Source organism: Gekko japonicus, unplaced genomic scaffold, assembly GCF_001447785.1.
Source record: "Gekko japonicus isolate JY-2015 unplaced genomic scaffold, Gekko_japonicus_V1.1 scaffold64, whole genome shotgun sequence".
Classification (NCBI taxonomy): Eukaryota; Metazoa; Chordata; class Lepidosauria; order Squamata; family Gekkonidae; genus Gekko; species Gekko japonicus.
In genome coordinates this window covers 418,940-441,865 of record NW_015170277.1, presented here as the reverse complement: position 1 = coordinate 441,865, position 22,926 = coordinate 418,940, and the positions used below count along the sequence as shown (strand labels likewise).

The 22,926-nt window shown below is 50.2% G+C and overlaps 1 protein-coding gene across 1 annotated transcript in view; it reads left to right on the top strand.

The window, feature by feature from the left end:
- The window catches only part of LRRC43 (leucine rich repeat containing 43), a 34,225-nt gene extending 16,550 nt beyond the window's left edge, over positions 1 to 17,675 (top strand). Inside the window, exons 7-12 of the mRNA XM_015417645.1 lie at positions 974 to 1,106; positions 5,664 to 5,803; positions 6,354 to 6,509; positions 10,017 to 10,208; positions 13,204 to 13,291; positions 17,533 to 17,675. Coding sequence (XP_015273131.1) covers positions 974 to 1,106; positions 5,664 to 5,803; positions 6,354 to 6,509; positions 10,017 to 10,208; positions 13,204 to 13,291; positions 17,533 to 17,675 — 852 coding nt within the window. The remainder of the gene's footprint in view (positions 1 to 973; positions 1,107 to 5,663; positions 5,804 to 6,353; positions 6,510 to 10,016; positions 10,209 to 13,203; positions 13,292 to 17,532) is intronic.
- The last annotated feature ends 5,251 nt before the right edge of the window (positions 17,676 to 22,926 follow it).

Sequence of the window (22,926 nt, the reverse complement as noted above, 5' to 3'; positions counted from 1 at the left end):
AGTAAAACAGCAAAAAATACTCTTCAATTGAAAACTGCTTTACTTATACTACATCTATATTCAAAAAAATACAGTGTATTTCAAGTTTACACTATATAACATGTTTATTGTCAACTGTTTGCAGATTACTCAAGAGCGTAAGCATTATTCATTTTTCTGTTACAGACATTAGAGTTAATGTAACTCAGTGTACTATGTTATGATTATTATGTTAAGAACACTGTTTAAAACAATAAAAAACTTTAAATTTTTTTAAAAATACCTCCCTCTCCACACCCCCAGTGACGCCTGTTCCAGGGCCAGAAGATGGCAAAAAACCCTCCAGGATTGCTTCCTGACCCCATAGTGGCGATAAGCATGTTTTGGGGCATGTAAGAAAGGGCCCCGAGAACTAAGCACTGAGGCAACCCTTCCTGCCCTCCCTCTCGTGATCTGCCTGAGTTCACAGGATCCTCATTGCTGTCAGATGGCCCATCTAGCCTCTGCTTGGAAACCTCCTCCCAAGAAGGAGAGCCCACCGCCTCCCCAGGAAGCCTGTTCCACTGAGGAACCGCGCTGTCAGGAAGTTCTTCCTCAGGTTTAGCCGAAAACTCTTCTGATTTACTCTCAACCCCTTGGTTCTGGTCCGACCTTCTGGGGCAACAGAAAACAACCCCTCGCCGTCCCCGAGTTGTGTCCGGTTGCCTTTTAAATGGTTTACAGAATGTTAAACTATACTTTAGTAAAAATTTAAAAATCCTCCCTGCCCCGAACCTATTTATCAAAGATGGGCCCAGCTTTTAAAGTGAATAAACCTTTTCCCCTTTAATCTCAGCATTGCCAAATACGCATCCTCGTCTCCCACCCTCTGGCTGGACGAGACTAAGGACGGCGGTCTCACTTCTGAATATCCTCATTGCCTTGTCGTGTCATTTGTGATGACAGCATTTGGGGTAGCGAGTGGACAGTGGTGCCAGATGTTTTTCTGTCCCAGGTCACGGCGTCCCAAAATCCAGTATCTATTGTGCCGGACACAGGAAGCCCACCGGCAGGGCCAGAAGCAGCAGGGGACAGTGGGGTCCCGGCTCTGGATGCGCCCACTAAGTTGGACCCGCCTTCTGAAATGGGTAAGTAACCCCTGCCAGAGGAGAGTGAGAGATTATATGCGGTAGTGGGAACTTGTGGTCTCCAGGTGTACAAGAAGAAGAAGAGGAAGAAGAGATGGGATCTATATCCTGCCCTTCACTACCCAAAGGTGTCTCAGAGCGGCTTACAAACTCCTTTCCCTTCCCCTCCCCACAACAGACACCCTGTGAGGTGGGTGGGGCTGAGAGAGCTCAGACAGAAACTGCTCTTTTTCAAGAACAGCTCTTATCAGAACTACGGCTTGCCCAAGGTCATCCAGCAGCTGCAAGTGGAGGAGTGGGGAATCAAACCCGGTTCTCCCAGATTAGAGTCTGCGCACTTAGCCACTACACCAACCTGGCTTTCTGGTACAAGACAGAGACTTGATAGAATCCTGAGAACCCAAGCTGTGCCTTCACGCACACTAAATAACACACTTTCAATCCACATTCAGTGCACTTTGCAGCTGGATTTTACTGTGTGAAATGGCAAGATCCATTTGCAAATGGTTGCTGAAGCGGATTGAATCTGCATCACTTAGCACCTGTGAAAGCGTCTTTGCAGTTGCACAGATGAATCTGAGCATGTGATGGTAGGAATTCCCCGTGCCCTCCAGTGACTTCTGATTTGGATCTTCTGACTTTCTCCACAAAGGCCATGGGTGGGTTGAAGTTTTTTAAGAAGAAGAAGAAGAGATTGGATTTATACCCCGCCCTTCACTACCCAAAGGAGTCTCAGAGCGACTTACAAACTCCTCTCCCTTCCCCTCCCCACAACAGACACCCTGTGAGGTAGGTGGGGCTGAGAAAGCACTGACATAAACTGCTCTTTTTCAAGAACAACTGTGCCAGAACTATGGCTTGCCCAAGTGGAGGAGTGGGAAATCAAACCTGGCTCTCCCAGATTAGAGTCCGCGCACTTAACCACTACGCAAAACTGCCACTGCAAGGTTGAGGCGTGCCATAAATATACCCACCCACCCACCCATTACAAAGTTAGTATCTTTGCAAAAGGAAGAGTTATTCTTCTTGCTAAAAGGCAAAACGGAGTGCTCTCTTGCAAATGGTTTCTTCTATCCATACCAGCTCTGTCCATGGCGTTGGGTCCTGTGGATCAGTTCCGCAACTGGAGGTGCGTTCCCCTAGCCCTTGGGGCCTTCCCACCTGGTGCTGAGGGAAGATGCTACCGTTTGCAGAATGGAACCTCTAGGACAGGGGTGTCGAAGTCATTTGTTATGAGGGCCAGATCTGGCATAAGTGAGACCTTGTTGGGCCAGGCCATGTGTGTCATAAAATGTAACGCCAGGCAGCGGAGATATAAACTTTATAAAGGGCACAAACAGAACGACTTTTTAAACTTAAAAACATGCTTAAAACAGTAGCACTCTTGCAATATTTTATTTATTTATCAGTATCTGATAACCGACACCTCTTGCTCTCAATTATTGCATCAAAATGTCTGTGCTGCAGCAATCTTGAGTATGCTGTTCAAGTGTGTCTCTGTAAGCTGCAAGCCTACTTTTGATTTATTGACATTCACCACAGAAATCTCACGCACAGAGTTCTGAGTCTAGGGCCCAGGTTAAAACATGAAATGGCTGAGCGATTGAGAGAGTCTGGCGAAGCAAGCGATGATGCAGCAGCAGCAGCAGAACCGGAAGGAGGAGATGGCCAGTTCCACTGCGGGCCTGATAGAAGCCCTCCGGGGGCCTGATCTGGCCCCCGGGCCACATGTTTGACATCCATGCTCTAGAATCTGTGGTTCTGAGATTAGGCAGGTGGTGCCCAGGAGAGGGCTTTCTCAGTCATGGCGCCGACGCTCTGGAACTCACTCCCTAGGGATATTCATCTGTCCCTTTCTGTTACTGTCTTCTGCCAGTGGCCTCTGTTTTGTTTTTTGTTCTGTTTGGCATCTCTTCAATGATCCCTCCTTCCTGCATGCTTCTCTTGAGCTTCACCCAAAACTCTGGTCTAACCATAGAGTTCTGGTTGAATCCTAGCCTGTCGCCCTCAACACAATGGTTGAGGTTGTGCTGGGACAGGTGAGGCATACATGGGTTAAATAAGTAAGCCCAAAGTGGCAATGTTTGGCTTTGAAAGGTGTTGGGGAGGCCTAATAGATGTCTTCCTCTATGACTCGGAGGAAGTTTTAAATCGGAGTCCTGTAGCACCTTAGAGACCCACAAGAGCTTCAGGGTGTACGTTCTCGAAGGTGCTATGGGACTCCTATCTGTTCTACGGCAGACCAGCGTGGCTGCGCTCTCAAACGGCGTTCTGAGAAAGTGAGCCCTGACCCACAAAAACTCATGTGGAAACGACTTTTGCGAGTCTTTGAGGTGCTGCTAGACTCCTGTGCAATTTTGTGAGCTGCCGTTGCTTCTTAGGTGGCGTGTTCTCAACAATCTAGGTCACGGAGGGATCCGTTAGCATGGCCACGTCGATTAATAATTGACAAGGGATATTGTTCTCCTGGGGGAGTCATCTGATCTTACACCGGGGGCTGTTGCCGGAATGTAGCATGTTGCGTTAGAAATCAGAACGGAGACCTGACCACCTTACTGGGGCGTGGCTGGAGGTCCACCTATCTGGTTTGATAGAAAGCCTCTGCGACGCTGTGGCGCTGCTGGGGTTGCCAACTCCAAGTTGGGAAATTCCTGGAGATCTGCAGGTAGACCCTGAGAAGCAGGCCTGTAGCTATGGTGGGACTTTTGGGGGCATGGCCCCCTTTCTTAAAGGCACAGCCCCACAAGACTTTATCCTGTAAATGCTTTTTTTCAACCATTTTTAAACATTTTTAAAGGCAGGCACTCCTTTAAGCAGGGTAACATGCTGTAGTTGACTAGTTCCCACAATGAGCAAGGGGGTTGGAGTAGGTGACCTCTAAGATCCCTTCTAACTCCAGGTCAAAAAACTGGTCTCCTTTAAGAGAGTCTTTCTGCCTAAGTGCTAGCTTTCTCAGAAGTCCTCACCCCCACCTTCCGGCTTACCAGAATTGGTGTGCCATATGCGGCCATGTGTATAGAAACAAACCAAAGACTCCTTGAAACTAGAGTATGGATTATTGCCATTAAATTTTGGTTACACCTGCTTTTTAAAAGAGACAACAATGGTCTTATTGCTCATATGTTAACAGAGTCCCAGTCTTCTACGTGGCTTTGTCATATAGAAGAAAAAATAAATTCAATTGGGCTTAACATTGGAGACTTATCTCTATACAAAGAAAAGTCAGCTTTTAGGCTGATCAGGCAAAGACTGGTTGACATTGAGAGGCAGGTTCTTGAGAGCCGTGCAAAAAGTAGATGCTCACCCCTCAATTGGGGGCTTTTACCTTTTGGGCACAGGGCTGAGTAACTAACTTGTTTAACGAACCTAGGGCAACACAGAGCATATATGTTAGCAAGGTTTAATGTGTTGCCATCAGCAGTATTATATGGGAGATTCCAAAAAATCCCATTCGACAGCAGATTGTGTTCCTGCACTAAGCGGGAGATAGAAGCTCTTGAACATGTGATTCTTTCATGTCCTTTCTACTTGGACCTGCGCCTTACATTCATTGAGCCATGGCTGAGAAAGTATTCAGGGAAACCCGACAACCCAGAATCATGTAATAATTGAAACTGTTGCAAAATTTCTGTATGAAGCTTCAAGAAGGCATTCAGTATTCTTTGCAAACTGAGTCATCTGTTCTGTATGCTATGCCAATAAAGGTCGATTGATTGATTGATTGATTACCAGAGTTGTTGCTCAGGCTGGCAGAAATGATTAACTTGCAGCAACTGAGAACTGTTATCTAAAGGGGTTGGCAGCTTGCAATTTAGAGATCTATCCCGGTAACAGCCTTCTATTGGCTAAATGAGAAATTCTACTGGCTCAATGAGAAATGAGAACTTCAGCCCCACCAGAAAAAAAATTTGCCCCACAAGCCACAAAGTCCTGGCTACGGGCCTGCTGAGAAGGCCAGGTTTGGGGATGGGAGGGGCCTCAGCCAGGTATAATGCCACAAAGTGTGATCACTGTAGCTGCCATTTTCTCCAGTCTCTGTAGTCTTGAGGTCAAATGTCATTCTGGGAGATCTCCAGGCCTCACCTGGAGGTTGGTAACCCTAGGCTTTGATCAGCCCTCGGTCTTCCTGGAGGTCACATTTGACAAGCAAGCAGCAGAAGCACCCAGCTGGATCTGACCAGTGGTCCATCCAGTCCGGTATCCTGTTTCCCACCACAGCTGATCCCCGGAAAACCCACAAAAGCCGGGTACAGAGGCCAAAGCCTTCCCCTGCTGCTGTCTCCTAGCAACAGGTACACTGCCTCTGAACATAGAGGTTCCATCTCGACACCAAGGCTGACAGACATTTCGACCAGCATTATCTGGTTTGGCCCTTAATATCCCCACAGCTTCCCATGTACAGCCACAGAAAGACTATGTATCACACACAGCCATTTTGAATATGTCGCCAAACAGGAAAGGTCACACTCAGTTCTTTTCTCGTCTGTTCTAAAAAATGTTTTGTTCTAGAGGTGTACTTTTCTTAAATCTTATTTCTCCCCTGTCTCTCTGTCTTAGCGAATGTTTACTCCACGCTTCGCAAACCCTGGGCCGAGACCATCGAGTACGAATACAGAAAGGAACACGTCACCAAAGACCTGGTCGCTTTGAAGGCCTATCTTCTTGCTGGAACCACCGTGGCAGTTGTGGAAGAAAAGGTCATTTATCCTGTCATGTAGGGTGGCCATTTTGCAGGTGTGCCTGGAATTCTCCCAAAATGGCCGCTGATCTCTAGATCAAGGAGATCAATTCCTCTGCAATAAGCATAGAGTCTAGGAGAAATACAATTCCTAGAGTGGCTGCAGAGAGTTGACGCTCTAGGACTTTCATTTCTCCTATGGTATACCATAAAGACTAGGGGGTCCTAGAACATATGCTTGGCATGCAGAAGGTCCTAGGTTCAATTCCCGGCATCTCCAGTTAAAAGGATCAGGAAATGGCAGGTGATGTAAAAGACCTTAGCCTGAGATCCCGGAGAGCCACTGCCATTCGGAGTAGACAGTACTGACCTTGATGGATCATGAGTGTGATTCAGTGGAAGGTAGCTTCATTTGTTCGTGTGACTTTGGGGTGAAGAATGTTTAGATTTTCCAGTGTTGCAAATACGCAACAACACGAAACACTTTTCTCTGTGTTCTTAAATTCCAGCATAGCCAACAAGACTCTGGCCTTTTCACAGACTTGCGATTCTCTCTTTCTTTCCACCAGATCGTCTCCTGGCCTGTCATTGTTACTCCGGTCGAGACGCCCAGCAAGAAAGGGAAGGGGAAAGCTGAGAAAGGGAAACCGGAAAAGGGGAAGAAGGAGAAAGGGAAAGAAGAGAAGGGCAAAGTGGAGAAGGGGAAGGCGAAAGACGGCGGGAAGGTGAGGCTGGACCTTGGGACGAAGTGCCCACCATGTAAGGGAGCCCAGCTAAAATGGAAGCCACATTATTTTTGCATGATGCATTATTGGGATATTTGGTTAATACAGCAGAGTTTTGCCCTGTGATAGAAACATGATACTGAGTGCAGTCAATAAATCTCCCAAAAGTATATTGCAAAAAAAAAAAAGGTAGACTTACATTTATTCAAGTAGATCCTCAGTTCACATTCAGGTTGCAGTCGAAAGGAGAGAGAGAAGCCCAATCGAAAGAGGACTTTCCCTGTCACAAATGGCCAGCTTGTCCGGCATCATGTGTGTGGGAGTAAGAGGGCGCTGTCTCTACCGGAAAGGCCTGCAGAGACATGTGTCTCCATGGAAAGCCATGTGAAGAAAGGGAGAGGACAAAGTGAGAGAGAGAGGAGGGATCAGAGAGCAGCTCCCAGGTTAAGACAAAGAGAGGCATCCCATTCAAGGAGATAACACCTAGACACGTTTGGAGTGACTGTCACGCCCCCTCACTTCCAGGCATGCTGAGCCGCTCACTCCAACAAACATGATGCTTGTATACATCCGCCTGTAGGTGGGCAGAGAGGGACAGCCGTTGTCACTGTGTGCTGTAGGTCCCGTACTTGCAAAAGAAAATATTTTTATGGGGTTAATAGGTGTGTTGTTTAATTCTTTGGTGCTAGCGGTGTACATGGAGGTATTAATAAGTCTATGTTAGCATCCTACAGTAGCAGAGCCTCTGCTTGGCATACAGAAGTCCCAGGTTCAGTCGCCAGTATCTCTATTTGAAAGGGTCAGGCAGGAGGTGATGGGAAAGACCTCTGTCTTTGACCCTGGAGAGCTGCTGCCAGTCTGAGTAGACAATCCTGCCCTCGATGGACTGATGATCGGATTCAGAATAAGGGAGCTTCATGTGTGTTCGGTGTCTTGCACTGGTCATAATGGGGGTCTTTCACATGGAGGTTATCCCACAGTTTCGATTCGGAACTGGAGTTTCCCCCCCTCTAAACGTTCTCATTGCCCATTGTCTTTATGTGGTTTCCTCGTCATTTCTCCAAGCTTTCTCAGACCATCTTTCACCTGCTTTTGAGAAGGCACAGAGGAACAGTGAGGAACCCATGGAAAGACAGCCAATGAAAGACATGTTGGGCTATCTATCTATCTATCTATCTATCTATCTATCTATCTATCTATCTATCCATCCTTATACTAATAGCGAAAGGCGCCCCCTGCGTGCGGATACCTAAATCCGCGCATCGGGGGCACCTGGGAGGGGGAGGGAGATTTTTGTGCACACTTGGTACGGTCCCCAGGTGTGCACAAAAATCTTAAAATATCGGGGGGATACTTAAATCCCCCCAAAAGTAACAGAGCATCCCCTGCGCCTGCGCAGGGAACGCTCTGCGAACTCCCTCGCCGCCGCCACTTGGGGGGGGGGAGAGAGCAGCGAGGCCGGGGGGCCTCGCTTCGGAGCCGGGGGGGCCTCGCTTCGGAGCCGGGGGGCGGGGGAAAAGAGCAGCGAGGCCTCGCTTCAAAGCCAGGGGGGAGGGAAGGGGGGGAGATTGAGCGGGGTGTGTGGAGGCGACGGGGGAGGAACCGGCGAAATGGGGGGGAACTTACCTCCTCCTCCTGCTTCCTCCTCTGCCTCCTGTGTGGAGGTCCCTCCCCCCCGCAAGTATCGCGGGTCCCGCCCCCTTGTCTCTATCTATCTATCTATCTCTATCTATCTATCTTCTATCATCTATCTATCTATCATCTATCTATCTATCTATCTATCATCTATCTATCTATCTATCTATCTATCTATCTATCTATCTATCTATCATCTATCTATCTAATTTGCCTTGGAAGCATAGAAGCTAGTGTCCCCAATCCTCCACATTTCCTGGTTAAGGGGAAAATGCTGTTCAAACAAATGACGAAGATGACCTGACTCCAATGGTAACAAGAGAAAGAAATTTTACTTACAAAAATAGAAGCACATCTTACATGACATATTCATGTAGGTACATTTAACTTACTGTGACCTTCAAAAAGGTTAACTTGCTATAACTCCAAGCCCATGCAAGAGAGAGCAGAAGAGAGGTCCGATATAAGATGAAACGGAAGGCAAGCAAAGTCCAGAGAGGCTCAACATCTAACCCATGAGAGGAGGGTGGGGCCAACTGCTAAGTGTACCCGAATGAGAGGCTTCTCTTAACCCTTTCCCTCCCAGATCGTCTTGCATGCAGAGTTACACTATCCAACATGACAATCAGTGCTCCCTCTAAGCTGTGGAGTCTTGTGAGCAAAAATTCTACTTTGTGAGCCACTGGCATTAAAGAAGAAGAAGAGATTAGATTTATACCTCGCCCTTCACTACCCGAAGGAGTCTCAGAGTGGCTTACAAACTCCTTCCCCTTCCCCTCCCCACAACAGACACCCTGTGAGGTAGATGGGGCTGAGAGAGCTCTTGACAGAAACTGTTCTCTTTCGAGAGCAGCTGTGCCAGAACCACGGCTTGCCCAAGGTCATCCAGTCAGGTGCAACTGGAGGAGTGGGGAATCAAACCCGGTTCTCCCAGATTAGAGTCCCCGCACCTAACCACTACACCAAACTGGCTCTCTTAAAGTTGTGTGAGCCAGCGATTTGGCAGTTTGCTCTGGAGCGAACTTCCTGGGCGAAGGCAGAAATGTGTGAGCAAGAGGCTAAAAAACTGTGTGCTAGCTCACACTTAGCTCAGAGGGAATACTGATGACAATGTTGTGAGGAAGCTCAGAGAAAAACTGCACCCAAGCAGTGGGAGAAGCTTCATATGGAAGACCACAGTCTAGCTAGACGTGACAGGGCAGCATCACACAGTGCCATTTCACCTGGTCTCTGCCCCCCTCCGCCTCATGCCAGTTGCCGGCACTGGGCCGTCCACCCTACCTTTGAGGAGACAATCCAAGTTTAAAATAAGTCCCAACAAGGAGCTGTGGGAATCAACCCTGAGCTGGGGAAGCAGAGCAGTCCCCTTATCTGCACAGGCAGCAAACCTCCAAATAGTATCTATTAAACAGACTTTCTGCTGCCAGTTGCTGGCAATGAACAGAATTCCTACATTTTAGTAGTTGTTGTTCTGGCACATAGAGTCCTTAGGGCAGGTAATGCTGATGTCTGTCAACACGTCAGCGTCAGTATATTCCTCAAATTCCTACCAGAACAGAACACTTTTAATCTTGAGTTTTCTCCATCTTTCATCCCAGTCGCAAAGTATTCTCTGCATCATTTCAAAATGTTCCAGACTGTTCCTTGTACCAGCAGAATTGTAATGTTATTAGAATCCACACATTTCAAGTTAAAGAAACATCACGTATTACATAGAAAACCAAAATTTATTTTGTTTAAAGCAGTTGCAGGGGTCATGAAGAGTTAGAAAAGAAAAAGAAAAGAAAAACCCTAACTTTGAGACCGAACTAAATTTCCGAGACAGCTTGGTGAAGGATCAATAGGACATGATTCCCTCTGATACTCCTGCAGGGGAGCAGCAAGAAGAAGAAGAAGCCACCCTCCCCAGAGTTCCAAAGCGACCCTCCCATCCTGAAGACCCTGGGCTCCGGCCCTGTCAGCCTTCGAAGCCTGCTGGCCGGAGAGTCGCTGTTGACAACCGTCTGTGACTTTGGCGTTCTGATCACGGAGCTGAGGCCTCAGCTCTCCGCCCTGAAAGAGAAGGTACCTGGGGGCAGAGGCCCTTGTGTTCAAACTCCCCACCCACCCCCAAAAAAACCCCACGTTCTTTTGCCGCCCCAAAGGCAAATCAGCTCAGTCCGTGTGGTGAGTACGTCCAGTTGGGAGAGGCCTCAACAGTACGGGCAGCTGGGCTTGGGCCCAGACACCACGTTGGATTGAGTCGTTTCCTCAGACGCTGCCACCAGGCCTGTATTTACCCACAGACCCGGAAGGAGCCGTGGGCAAAGATGGCTGCCTCGCTGAGGTTAAAAAAAAAAAGCGTCCAGTTGAAGCCATCACTGCAGAGAACTACAGAAGCACGGCCAGTACCACGAGGCTTTTTGTGTGGCCCGTCGAGAGCAGTGGTGGCCTGTGGCTTAGGGATCCAGAACCCAAAAAGGGTAAGTCAAACCAGAACAGAGGGCCAACAATAAAAACTTAATTTGTATAGTATAAAAAGATACATGTGTTTATTAACAAAGAATTAAAAAGCATATAAGGGCCCAATCACACCTCATGTAAAAATGCCAAAATTAAGCACAAAAGGGCCAGTGGACTTGACCTGACACGTTTCGGCCTGTATAGGCCTTCAGAGGTCAGACATAATGAGGAGCATATTGGCTTATATCATACAATCATACAATTATGTAACATAAATACAAGATGGACCAGAAAAGAATTGCTGTAAAAATAGAACAATGTGGAATTAAATACATATAATAAAATGAATAAATAAATGATACCTATATTCTACTAAAAAACATTGACTTACTTCCAAAGTGAAACCGCCAGGCACAGAATAATAGTCTAAATGAGGCCTCTAAAGATGCAATCACGTGCCAAATGACGTTTCACTGATAATAATTCAGAAACAAAAAAAAAAATGTATAAACCAATGCATTCTACAATATTGAAACTTAATTCAAAAAAGTAATTAATAAATAAGATTATTTTGTTACCTCTGGTCCAGAAAGTTCCTTCCAATGATTGTCCCGTCAAAGCGTCCTCAGTAAAGTTGTTTTTATCGTTGGCCCTCTATTCTGTTTAACTTACCTTTTTAGGTTCTGGATCCCGGGTTTCAGGGTTAAGTTCCCCACCCACCCATTTTTTGGGTCCCTTGTCTGTGGTTCGGGATGCCAGCCTCCAGGTGGGACCTGGGGATCCCATGGAATTACAGCTCACCTCCAGACTACTGAGACCAGCTCCCCTGGAGAAAATGGCTGCTCTGGAGGGAGGACTCTTTGACGTTGTACTCCACTGAGGTCCCTGTCCTCGCCAGGTTCCACCCCCTAAATCTCTAGGGGTTTCCCAATCTGGATCTGGCAACCCGAATTGTGGCGCTGTGACCCCAAGGAGCACCCCTCTGGCCTGGGAGAGGGGGTGCCTTTGAGGCTCCACCTTCACCAACTGCTTGTTGCCCACAAACATGGGGCTTGCTTGTTGTGTCCCCTAAAGGATCCCTGTCCTGGATCTCTTATTGCCGGCAGGCCTCAGAACGAGAGAGCCGGGCCGCCTCAATAAGAAGCAGATCATAGGGTTGCCGCTTTCCAGGTGGGAGCCGGAGGCCTCCCAGAATTAAAGCTGAGCTCCAGATGACAGAGGTCCGTTCCCTTGGAGAAAATGGCTGCTTTGGCGGGTGGCGTCTAGGGCACTGGGCTCCACTGAGGTCCTCTGAGGTCTACAGCCAGTTTGGTGTCGTGGTGAAGTGCGCGGACTCTAATCTGGGAGGACCGAGTTTGATTCCCCACTCCTCCACTTGCACCTGGCTGGATGACCTTGGGCAAGCCGTAGTTCTGATAAGAGCTTTCCTTGAAAAAGAGCCGTTTCTGTCAGAGCTCTCTCAGCCCCAACGACCTCACAGGATGTCTGTTGTGGGGAGGGGAAGGGAAAGGAGTTTGTGAGCCGCTCTGAGACACCTTTGGGTAGTGAAGGGTGGGGGAGAAATCCAATCTCTTCTCTCCTTCCTCCTCCAATGCTTCCTCTAAGCTGTGGAGTCCTGTGAGCAAAAATTCTACTTTGTGAGCTACTGGCATTAAAACTGTGAGCGAGCGATTTGGCTGCTGCATCAATCAGTTTGCTCTGGAGCCACATCCTTCCTGAGCGAAGACAAAAATCTGTGAGCTGGAGGCTGAAAAACGGTGAACTAGCTCACGCTAACTCAGCTTAGAGGGAACACTCCCCAAACTCCGCCCTCCCCAAGCCCCAAGCCCAAATCTCCAGGAATCTTTGAGTCCAGAGTTGGCAAACCTAGGGCACAGAAGACTCAACCAGTGTTCCCTCTAAGCTGAGTTAGTGTGAGCTAGCCCAGTTTTCTAGCCTCCGGCTTACACGTTTTTGCTTTAGCTCAGGAAGGGATGGCTCCAGAGCAAACTAATCTATGCAGCAGCCAAATCGCTCCCTCACAAAACTTTCATGCCAGTAGCTCACAAAGTGGAAATTTTGCTCACAAGACTCTGCAGCTTAGAGTGGTGATGGCAAACCTTTTAGAGACTGAGTGCCCAAACTGCGACCCAAAACCCACATTTATCGCAAAGTGCCAACACGGCAATTTAACCTGAATACTGAGGTTTTACTTTAGAAAAAACAATTCCTACATTAACTTAAGATGATCCAAACAAGGTAAGGAAAGCAATCCCAAATGCTTTCATTTACTAAAAATTATTTGGCAGAGAATTCGACACTTTAACGATGGTCTGGGCCTGGCTGGGGCAATGGCACGCGTGCCCACAGAGAGGGCTCTGAGTGCCACCTCTGGCACCCGTGCCATAGGTTCGCCACCACTGGCTTAGAGGGAGCACTGGACTCAACATCAACTTGCTGTTGGGGGTGGAGGTGGAATCTGTGTTTTCGTACCTTGCTGCTGCTCCAGAGTTCAAAAAGGTGGTTCCAAAGAGTCTGTGTGCAACCACAGCCCTTTGTCCCTTTCTTTTGCAATGGAGCTCTCACCTGCCCTGAAAAGTGTCTTGCTTTTTGCCCTCCCCCCTTTTCCCTTTTGCAGGATGGTAAGAAGGGCAAAAATAAAGATAAGAAACCCAAAGGTGGAACGGAGAGCGCAGCGATCCGGAAGACCGCGTCGTCTGCCAAAGGTAATGGAGACGGCCCGTTCATGACATTTCTCCCTTTTGATTTTAAAGACAGCCGGTCCAGCTTTTGATCAGATGTTCCATGGGGTAGCTAAGAAACAGCAGATGAAACACAGCGCGGAAGCAGGCAGAACTGTTGGGGAAGTGCGGGCTTATTTACATACCTTCATAGCCTGCCGTTTGGAGGCTGCGGCTATGCAAAACAGAAGCTGCCTGCACCTTGGCAAGCATTTTGCGTCCTTCGTGTGTGCTGGTGGATCCTAAGAGGCGACCCTGGATCCATGGCCAAGTATAGGCTGCTTGTTGTGACAGGTGTATCCTAGAGGCTAAGAAAGTCTGGGCAGGCCCTGGCTCCTGTCTCAGCTCTGCAACAAATTGAGTAGGTGACATTAGACAGGTGCTTGAGCTGGTCTTGCCCAGCTGGGGTGCAATGCTCCCTCTAAGCTGTGGAGTCTTGTGAGCAAAAATCGTACTTTGTGAGCTACTGGCATTAAAGTGGTGAGCGAGCGATTTGGCTGCTGCATAAATTAGTTTGCGCTGGAGCCCTCCTTCCTGAGCGAAGAGAAAAATGTGTGAGCCAGGGGCTATAAAACTGTGAGCTAGCTCACACCAGCTGAGCTTAGAGGGGACACTGCAAGTTGGATGCTATCGGAAAGCAGTCCCCCCCCCCCACTCCCCCAAAGCATCATGGTGCTTTCATGCAACTCCTGGTTTTCCCCAGGCTTTTCTGTATTTTTTTCTTAAGAACATCAGAAGAGCCCTGCTGGATCAGACCACTGGTCCATCTAGTCCAGCATCCCGTTTCGCAGTTATAAAGGGAAATGTACAGTCTGCACCTTTGCCCAAATGACTGCAACTAAAAGGGCTAGAGGCCAGTGCTCTCTCTAAGCTGAGTTAGTGTGAACGACCACAGTTTTTTAGTCTCCGGCTCACACATTTTTGTCTTAGCTCAGGAAGGGTGGCTCCGGAGCAAACTAATTTATGCAGTAGCCAAATCACTGGCTCACAACTTTAATGCCAGGAGCTCACAAAGTAGAATTTTTGCTCACAAGACTCCACAACTTAGAGCAGGGGTGTCAAACATGCAGCCCGGGGGCCGGATCAGGCCCCCATAGGGCTTCCATCAGGCCCACACTGGAACTGGCCATCTCCTCCTCCTCCTCCCCTCTCCCCCATACTGGGGACTCAAAAGCCCCTTGGCAAGGTACATACAAACAACAAAACATACAGCCCTACAGATCCTTCCCAATCAAACTCAGAAGTAGTGATCGAATACATCTCATTATTCTTTGTTTAAAATATCAGCCTGGTAAACTTGTGTTTTGCAGACACAAAAGGGTCCACAGAAAGGAGGAAACATCTGTGGTTCTTCCTCCTCCTTGCAGTTTTTCTCCCTCCACCACTTTCTCACATGTCACATGTTTATTTGTAGACTGAGGTCCCGGCAGGTTCAGTCACGTGACTTTCCAGTTCCTTTTAATGCGGTGGATGAATAATGCATGCAGGAACATCCGCACTTCCCCCCAAAGTGATTCACTGTAAAAAGTGACCCTTCCGTGTGTAGCCCAGAGAGGGACGGCTCTTTTGTCTCTCAGCACGAATGCCCTCTGACTATTGGATCCCACGGCCACCTCTCCCCTGACTTTGCATTCTCGCAATGGAGCGGCCTCCCGGATCGGTTTCCCAGCTCCGTCCCTTTGGCCAGTCAGTAAAAAGAATCTCTGCCTCCAGAGTAAACACCGCAATCCGCTCCGGAGAAACCCAGAAGCGATCGGCCCTGATCAAATACACAGCATCCGCCCATGTTGGCCAATAAGAGAATATTCCCCACCTGACCGGTGTCATGCAAATGGATGGCTTGGAGGCACCTTGCTGTGCTTGGCACAGGCTTGGAGAGGGAAAGTCAACAGCTGCCTGCAAAGGGCAAACATATTTTACATTTCGCAGCATGGGTGTGCTGTGTGAAAGAAAGGAGCCGTGCCACACGCCATCAGTGTCCCCCTGGCTCAGCGTGATTTATCCTGTCAACTTGCAAATCAGAGCTGACAGAGAAGCGGGATGACTGCCTGTGGACTCACCCGTTGCTGCTTTGCCTGCCAAGTCAGCACAGCAGAAATGGGGCTTCCGTGTGTTGAGTTTCTTTGCCTTTTCTCTGCCCTGGTTCCCTTCCACAGCCATTCCTCCCCCCACACCAAATAGCTTTTTAAACAACTGCGTGAGCATTATGGATTGACTCAACAGAGGAAGCCAAAAAAGGCCCTCCGTCGGCAAGACCTGAGGAAGGCTGCTAATGATACAGTGTCTTGGAGGTCATTCATTCATAGGGTGGCCATAAAATCGGAAGCGACTTGGCAGCCCTTAACAAACACACACAGGTTCGTGCATTATAACATTATAATGATCTGTTGCAACAGGAAGAATGGCGCAGGCAAGCCCGATCTTGTCACATCTCGGAAGCTAAGCAGGGTCGACTCTGGCAAGTCCTTGGATGGGAGACCTCCTTGGAATGCCAGAGGTGGGAGGTGGGGGCAGGCTTTATTCAGCCACCTCTCTGAATATCCTCCAGACACTTGGCAAGTTCCAGGAGAGGTGTTAGTGGGCCCCACGGTCCATGGGCACCATGTTGGGGGGGGACGAGACATAAAAGTATGAAGGGAAAGACAGGAAGGAAAAGAGTGATCTATTTTGATATTCTTTGGGGGTCTGTTTGGACAGCCAGTGCATAGGACAGCCAGTGCACACATTGATGGGGTCTGAACTGGCAGAGACTGAGCAAGAGAGAGATCTTGGAGTTGTAGTGGATAACTCACTGAAAATGTCGAGACAGTGTGTGACTGCAATAAAGAAGGCCAATGCTATGCTGGGGATTATTAGGAAGGGTATTGAAAACAGATCAGCCAATATAATAATGCCCCTATATAAATCAATGGTGAGACCTCATTTGGAATACTGTGTGCAGTTCTGGGCACCACACCTTAAAAAAGATATTATAGCTTTGGAAAAAGTGCAGAAAAGGGCAACTCGAATGATAAAAGGGTTGGAACACTTTCCCTATGAGGAAAGGTTAAAGCGCTTAGGGCTCTTTAGCTTGGAGAAAAGACGACTGAGGGGTGACATGATCGAGGTTTATAAGATTATGCATGGGAAAGAGCAGGTAGAGAAAGAGGTACTTTTCTCCCTTTCTCACAATACAAGAACTCGTGGGCACTCCATGAAACTGCAGAGCGGTCGGGTTAGAACGGATAAAAGGAAGTACTTCTTCACCCAAAGAGTGATTAACACATGGAATTCACTGCCACAGGAAGTGGTGGGTGCTACAAGCATGGATGGCTTCAAAAGGGAATTAGATAAGCATATGGAGCAGAGGTCCATCAGTGGCTATTAGCCACAAGGTATAGCTAGGGGCTCTGGGGCAAGTGATGCTCTGTCTTCTTGGTGCTTGGGGGGGGTCAACAGTGGGAGGGCTTCTAATGTCCTGGCCCCACTGCTGGACCTCCTGATGGCACTGGTATTTCTGGCCACTGTGTGACACAGAGTGTTGGACTGGATGGGCCTTTGGCCTGATCCAACATTGGCGTCTCTGATGTTCTGATGATGATGTTAGGAGGATTAAGAAGAAGAAGATGATATTGGATTTATATCCCGCCCTTCACTACCCGAAGGTGTCTCAGAGCGGCTCACAAACTCCTTTCCCTCCCCCTCCCCACAACAGACACCCTGTGAGGTAGGTGGGGCTGAGAGAGCTTTGACAGAAACGGCTCCTTTTCAAGGACAGCTCTGAGAGAGCTACGGCTTGCCCAAGGTCATCCAGCAGCTGCAAGTGGAGGAGTGGGGAATCAAACCCGGTTCTCCCAGATCAGAGTCTGTGCACTTAACCACTACACCAAACTGGCTCTTAAGAGAAGTGATGGGACTTTCTTTCTTTCTTTCTTTCTTTCTGAAAAGTATGCAAACGGAGAGTGATTTCAGCAAAGCGTACTTTATTCTATCCGGAACAAGACGACTTTGGCCGGCTTGCAGGCCGGCTTATATCCCCCGAGAAACCGCCACTCAAAACACACTCCTACTTCCCTATAGGTTATTTACAGTGACTGAGAGTCCCATAGGCTCTCAGCCGGGAACCTAGCCCCCTGATTGGAGCGGGCTAGGATCCGCATAGTCCGTTGTCTCTTGGAGCGAAGCTCGATGTTTGTCTCTGGACTTGTCTGGACTGGATACATTACACTTTCTTTCTTTCTTTCCAGGGAAAGGAAGAAAACAGGAGTCTCCTAGAGGGGCAGACGTTCAAGCAATCCAGCCAGTGCCTCTGACTGTGGAATTCCAAATCCAGCACCTTAAGTGGAAGTCGGCATCACAGATCTTAATCAAGCCCAAAGTATCCACATAAGTTGTGTTGTGAGCAGCGCAGATTTGACTGACCGCAGGAGCACCAGAGGTGACAGGAGGGGGTGCAAGTCCTCACGACCTCAGTGGTCTTGCCTTGGGGGGGGGGCTAAGAAGCTTGTCGGGGGGTCTATTTGGGGGTCCCCAATGTAATGATGCATTTTGGCCCCGAGATGGTGTCTGTTGGGAAGGGGCTCTCTTTTAAAGAGGTTGGTTTGTGTACACTCTGTTGCTCTCTTGGCCTTTCAGTTTGCTCTCTCATTTTTGCTGGCAACCAAAATTTTGGCTTTTGACTGGGAGTCTAATTAGCCGACAGCTGAGCTTTGCGTCTGCAGAACAAAACCCACAACTTGAAAGCTGAAGGCCTGGACAGACAAGACGGTGTGTGGCCACATTCTTTGTTACTTCTTGCTGGCTTGAAGAAGAGCCCGGTGTAACTCAAAAGCCTGCCGCAACGAATAAAGGACCATTTTGAGCAACCCAGTGAAAGTATCGTCTCAGATCTCCGGCAAGCAGCAGAACAAATTCAAGGGCTCTGCGGCAGTTTCTTGCTCTGATTTTGAGGGAGATGTTGGCGTTTCCTCTTCCCTTGCAATTATTTCGTAGTGAAATATCCGCGTAATCGACTTGGAGCCATACTTGTCCATAGGGCTCTTTTTGTAGAAAAAGTCCAGCAGGAACTCATTAGCATAATAGGCCACACCCAACACCAGCAACTCATTAGCATATTAGGCCACACCCCTGCCAGCACAGCTCATTAGCACATTAGGACGCACCCCCATGTTGCCAGAAGGGTGGTCATCCAGCCACACCCACCTTTTGCTTCTTATTCTGTTTACCTTGTTTGTCCAGGGCTTTTTTTGTAGCAGGGACTCCTTTGCATGTTAGGCCACACACCCCTAATGTAGCCAATCCTAATGAGTTTCTGCTGTTGGGTGTGGCCTATTATGCTAATGAGTTCCTGCTGGGCGTGGCCAACTTGGGGGCCAGCCGGAACGCCGTTCCTGTGCGTTCCTGCCCAAAAAGTAGCCCTGCTTGTCCATAACCAGGTCCTGTCCTGAACAGCTCAGTGCAGACAGCAAAGCCACATTTCAAACCCTTATGTAGAAGAAGAAGAAGATATTTGATTTATACCCCTCCCTTCACTTGGAGTCTCAGAGCGGCTCATATCCCTTTCCCTCCCCACAACAGACACCCTGTGAGCAATGCTCCCTCGAAGCTGTGGAGTCTCGTGAGCAAAAATTCTACCTTGTGAGCTCCTGGCATTAAAGTTGTGAGTGAGCAATTGGGCTGCTGCATCAAGTAGTTTGCTCTGGCGCCCTCTTTCCTGAGCGAAGGCAAAAATGTGTGAGCCGGAGGCTAACAAACTGTGAGCTGGCTCACGCTAACTCAGCTTAGAGGGAACACTGCCTGTGAGGTAGGTGGGGCTGAGAGAGCTCTGACAGAAACTGCTCCTGAGAGGAAAAGAAGAGATTGGATTCATACCCCGCCCTTCACTACCCGAAGGAATCTCAGAGCGGCTTACAAACTCCTTTCCCTTCCCTTCCCCACAACAGACACCCTGGGAGGTGGGTGGGGCTGAGAGAGCTCTTTCGAGGATTGCTCTTTCAATGTCAGGACCCACAGCAAAATAACGAAGTACACGCTTCCAGGAAAGTTTTACTTTTATTGAAAAGCCATAGATGCAATAACACGAACACTGTTAGGAATGGCGGGCTACCTATGCGCATAATAGGATATAGGGCATTTGTATGCGCCCCCCCCCTAGCAATACCCAATTAGATGGGCTCCCGTTCGCGGGAGACGGGAAGAATTTCTAACGGTAGCAAAGCTGGGAACCAGAACGATCCCACGAAAGATAGACACCACACTCCTCCAGTAACTCTTTACAGATAAGCGTTGCAGCTGGGAAGCAATTAAGCGCATAGGAAGGAATGCATAACAATTAGAACGTCTCTCCCTACTCATGGCAGCTTAGCTGACAGAATAGCTCTGACAGAACAATGGCTTGCCCAAGGTCATCCAGCAGCTGCAAGTGGAGGAGTGGGGAATCAGACCCAGTAGTGGCAGGCATGTAGCTACAGTGGGGCATTTGGGGGCCCACCCCCCAACTTCCTGCCAAGGCCCCACTACTTCCTTTCACCCCCCCGACTCTCTGACAAGATGCGGCACCGCCACAAACTCCCCCTGCACCAGTGGGGCCACCAGTTTTCCTTGCCTTCCCCCTTTCTCTGGGCCAGCCCCCCGCCCCCTTGACCCGGTGTGACTCTATCCCAGCTCGGAGGCCAGGGAGCAGTCTGAGGGCTTGAAGCTGCAGAGAGAGCGCTCTTTTTATGCACCCTGGCCCACCACGGTCCAGGAAGCGGTGGTCTGACTGAGCCCCCTCCCAGCCTAGTCCCCATGGCCACCTGCAGACTCTTCCCTTCCCTTCTCTCCCCACCCCCGGCCTCCCCCTCCTCCCTGCAGCAACCTCTGGAAGAGAAGAAGAGATTGGATTTATGCCCCGCCCTTCACTACCCAAGGGAGTCTCAGGGTGCGTTCAGACGGGGCATTTGAGCCGGTATACGAGCTGGTTAGAAACGGAGTACTTACGCGCAATCACACTCACAACATCTGCCTCCCGTCCCTAACCGTGGCCAACCGTCGCAAACAGCCCTTAAACTGGTTTAGTTTGCTACCAGGTCCCCAAGTGGTATTTTCCCGAGTGCTCCGGTTCTCGCCACATTTTCCGCGTCTGATCGCTCTCCACCGGTGTAGAGCCACTTCCGTTCGGAAGCCCGAGGCTTCCGCTTTTCATCCTCCATTTTTTTAAAATCGTAGGCGATGTGCGCTTGGGTGAAGCTTCGCCCTGGCGTTAGTAAAAGCAAACTTTAAACAGTGCCCAGTTTCAGCCCTCAGACAAGTCCGGGACCTCACCGAGGCCAGTTTCGATGTCAAAGTTTAAAGGGAAGTCTTTGCTTCAGGGCATGCTTTTCGGGCTACGGTGTTATGCGCATGCGCGAAGAGCTCAATTATATGAAAGATTGCATCTGCGTATGCACAAACTGTAGAAATAATTTTAAAACCCGCCGACGCGCGCTGCTGAGTGCCCGAAGTGTGGACACCAGGGAGCGATGTGCTGTGCAGTGAGAGGTGAGTGTGATTGCGCTTCCCCGGATCAAATTCATGCAGTTGGAACCAGAGTGGTTTACACCACTCCCAGCCCGCCGTCTGACTGCACCCTCAGAGTGGCTGACAAACTCCCTTCCCTTCCCCGCCCCATAACAGACACCCTGTGAGGTAGGTGGGGCTGAGAGAACTCTGACAGAACTGTGGCTTGCCCAAGGTCATCCAGCCAGGTGCAAGTGGAGGAGTGGGGAATCAAACCCAGTTCTCCCAGATTAGAGTCCGCGCACTTAACCACAACACCAAACTGGCGCTGGAGCATCTTTTCTGCATTGGGGGAAGGTGAGCGGGCAGGCTGGCCGCTGGGGTGAGTAGGGGGTAGTGCCAGGGAGGAGGCACAAGGTGCCCAAGTGGAGGGCAGGCGGAGCTGATGGATGGCCAGGTGGAGGGCACCGCCACCCTTACCCCTGAGAAGCTGGTAATTAAATTACTTTGGATCGAATTAGCCAGTGCCCCCCAAGGGATTAAAATGCTCCCCGTTTTAGAAATTCCTGGCTATGAGCCTTGGTAATGGTAGACTGGGATCTGGGAGGGAGACCCTGGTTCAAATCCCCACTTGTGCCCTGGAAGCTCGCTGGGTGACTTCGGGTTGGTCACATGCTCTCTGCCCAGCCTTCCCCACAGGGTAGTTGAGAGGATGCAGTGGAGGAAGCTGCAAGCTGCTTTAGGTCCCCATTGGGGAGGTGGGCAGGGTGCAAATGAAGTACAACAAATTCTGCTGCGTGGAACGGGTCACTGGGGTGTTTGTGGAGGGGAGGTATGTGTGAATGTCCTGCATTGTGCAAGGGGCTGGACTAGATGGCCTTGGAGGTCCCTTCCAACGCTATGATTCTGTGGTGGCTGCCTTAGTTGCCTGTTGGGGGGTGGGTTGGCCCAGCGACGCCCTTTGACAGGGACCCACCAGTGAAACAAACTGGTAACCAGAGGATTTAGAGCAAAGGGTTTTCAAGGCAAGAGCTGATGGGGGTGGTTTCCCATCGCCTGCCTCTGTAGCAACCCTGCGAATGCTGCAGGGGAAAGGACTCCACGATCTCATTCACAAAGAAGCCAGCACCTCTCCTGTATCCTCCCCACCCCCCACAGGCTGAGGAAAGTGATGCCGGTAGAGTTGCCAGCCTCCCGGTGGGGTCTGGAGATCTCCCGCTTTTACAAGTGGTCTCCAGCCGACAAGAGATCAGCTCCCCTGGAGGAAATGGCTGCTTCGGAGGGTGGACTCTCGGGCATCGGACCCCGCTGAGGCCCCTCCCCTCCCCACACCCCGCCCTCTCCGGGCTCCACCGCCCAAAGTCTCCAGGTATTTCCCCACCCAGACCTGGCAACCCTAGATGCCGGCTTTGCGGCCGGCTGGTTTTTTTTTCGGCGGGGAGGGTCTCCTTTTGCTCCACCGTCCCTCCGCCGCCCGCCTGCAGGCCCATGGCGCCCCCGGCCCGGGCCCTACTGCCGCGCGCCCTCCTGGCCGGCCTGCCTGCCTGCCGCGCGGCTCGTGCGCCTCTGGCCGGCGGCTCCCGGGGGAAGGCTGGTGGGCTGGGCCGCGCCGCCGGCGAGGAGGAGGAGGAGGAGGAGGGAGGCGGGGTCGGCGAGGAGGGGCGGCTGCTGCTGCTGCTGCTGCTGCCCGGCGCTGGCAGGCAGACGGCGCCGGCGGGGCAGGGCAGGCGAGCGGAGGAGCGGAGCGCCCCTGGAGAGGCGGAGAAGGTAGTCCGAGCCGATTGGGGGCGTGCGGGTAGGAAGAACCCCCGGGGGGGGAACGAGAAGGGACCGGCCGTTTTCGGGTTACCAACATCCAGGCGGGGCCTGGAGACCTCCCGGAATCCCAGCTGGTCTCCGGACCGGAGGGAAATGGCTGCTTCGGAGGGGGGTGGCGGCTTTGCACCCCGCTGAGGTCCCGCCCCAAATCTCCAGGCATTTCCCAACCTGGTGTTGGCAACCTTAATCCTCTCCCGTAAAGGGGAGGCGGGGGGGGTGTCGTGCCGCGTCTCCTGCCGGGGGATGCTTGATGTGCCGCGCCGAGCACTTTCACCACCCCCTATGGGGGGGGGGGTGGCACTTTCCATCGTCATCCCACCCGGCCCTTGAGCCTGGCTCGTCCGGGT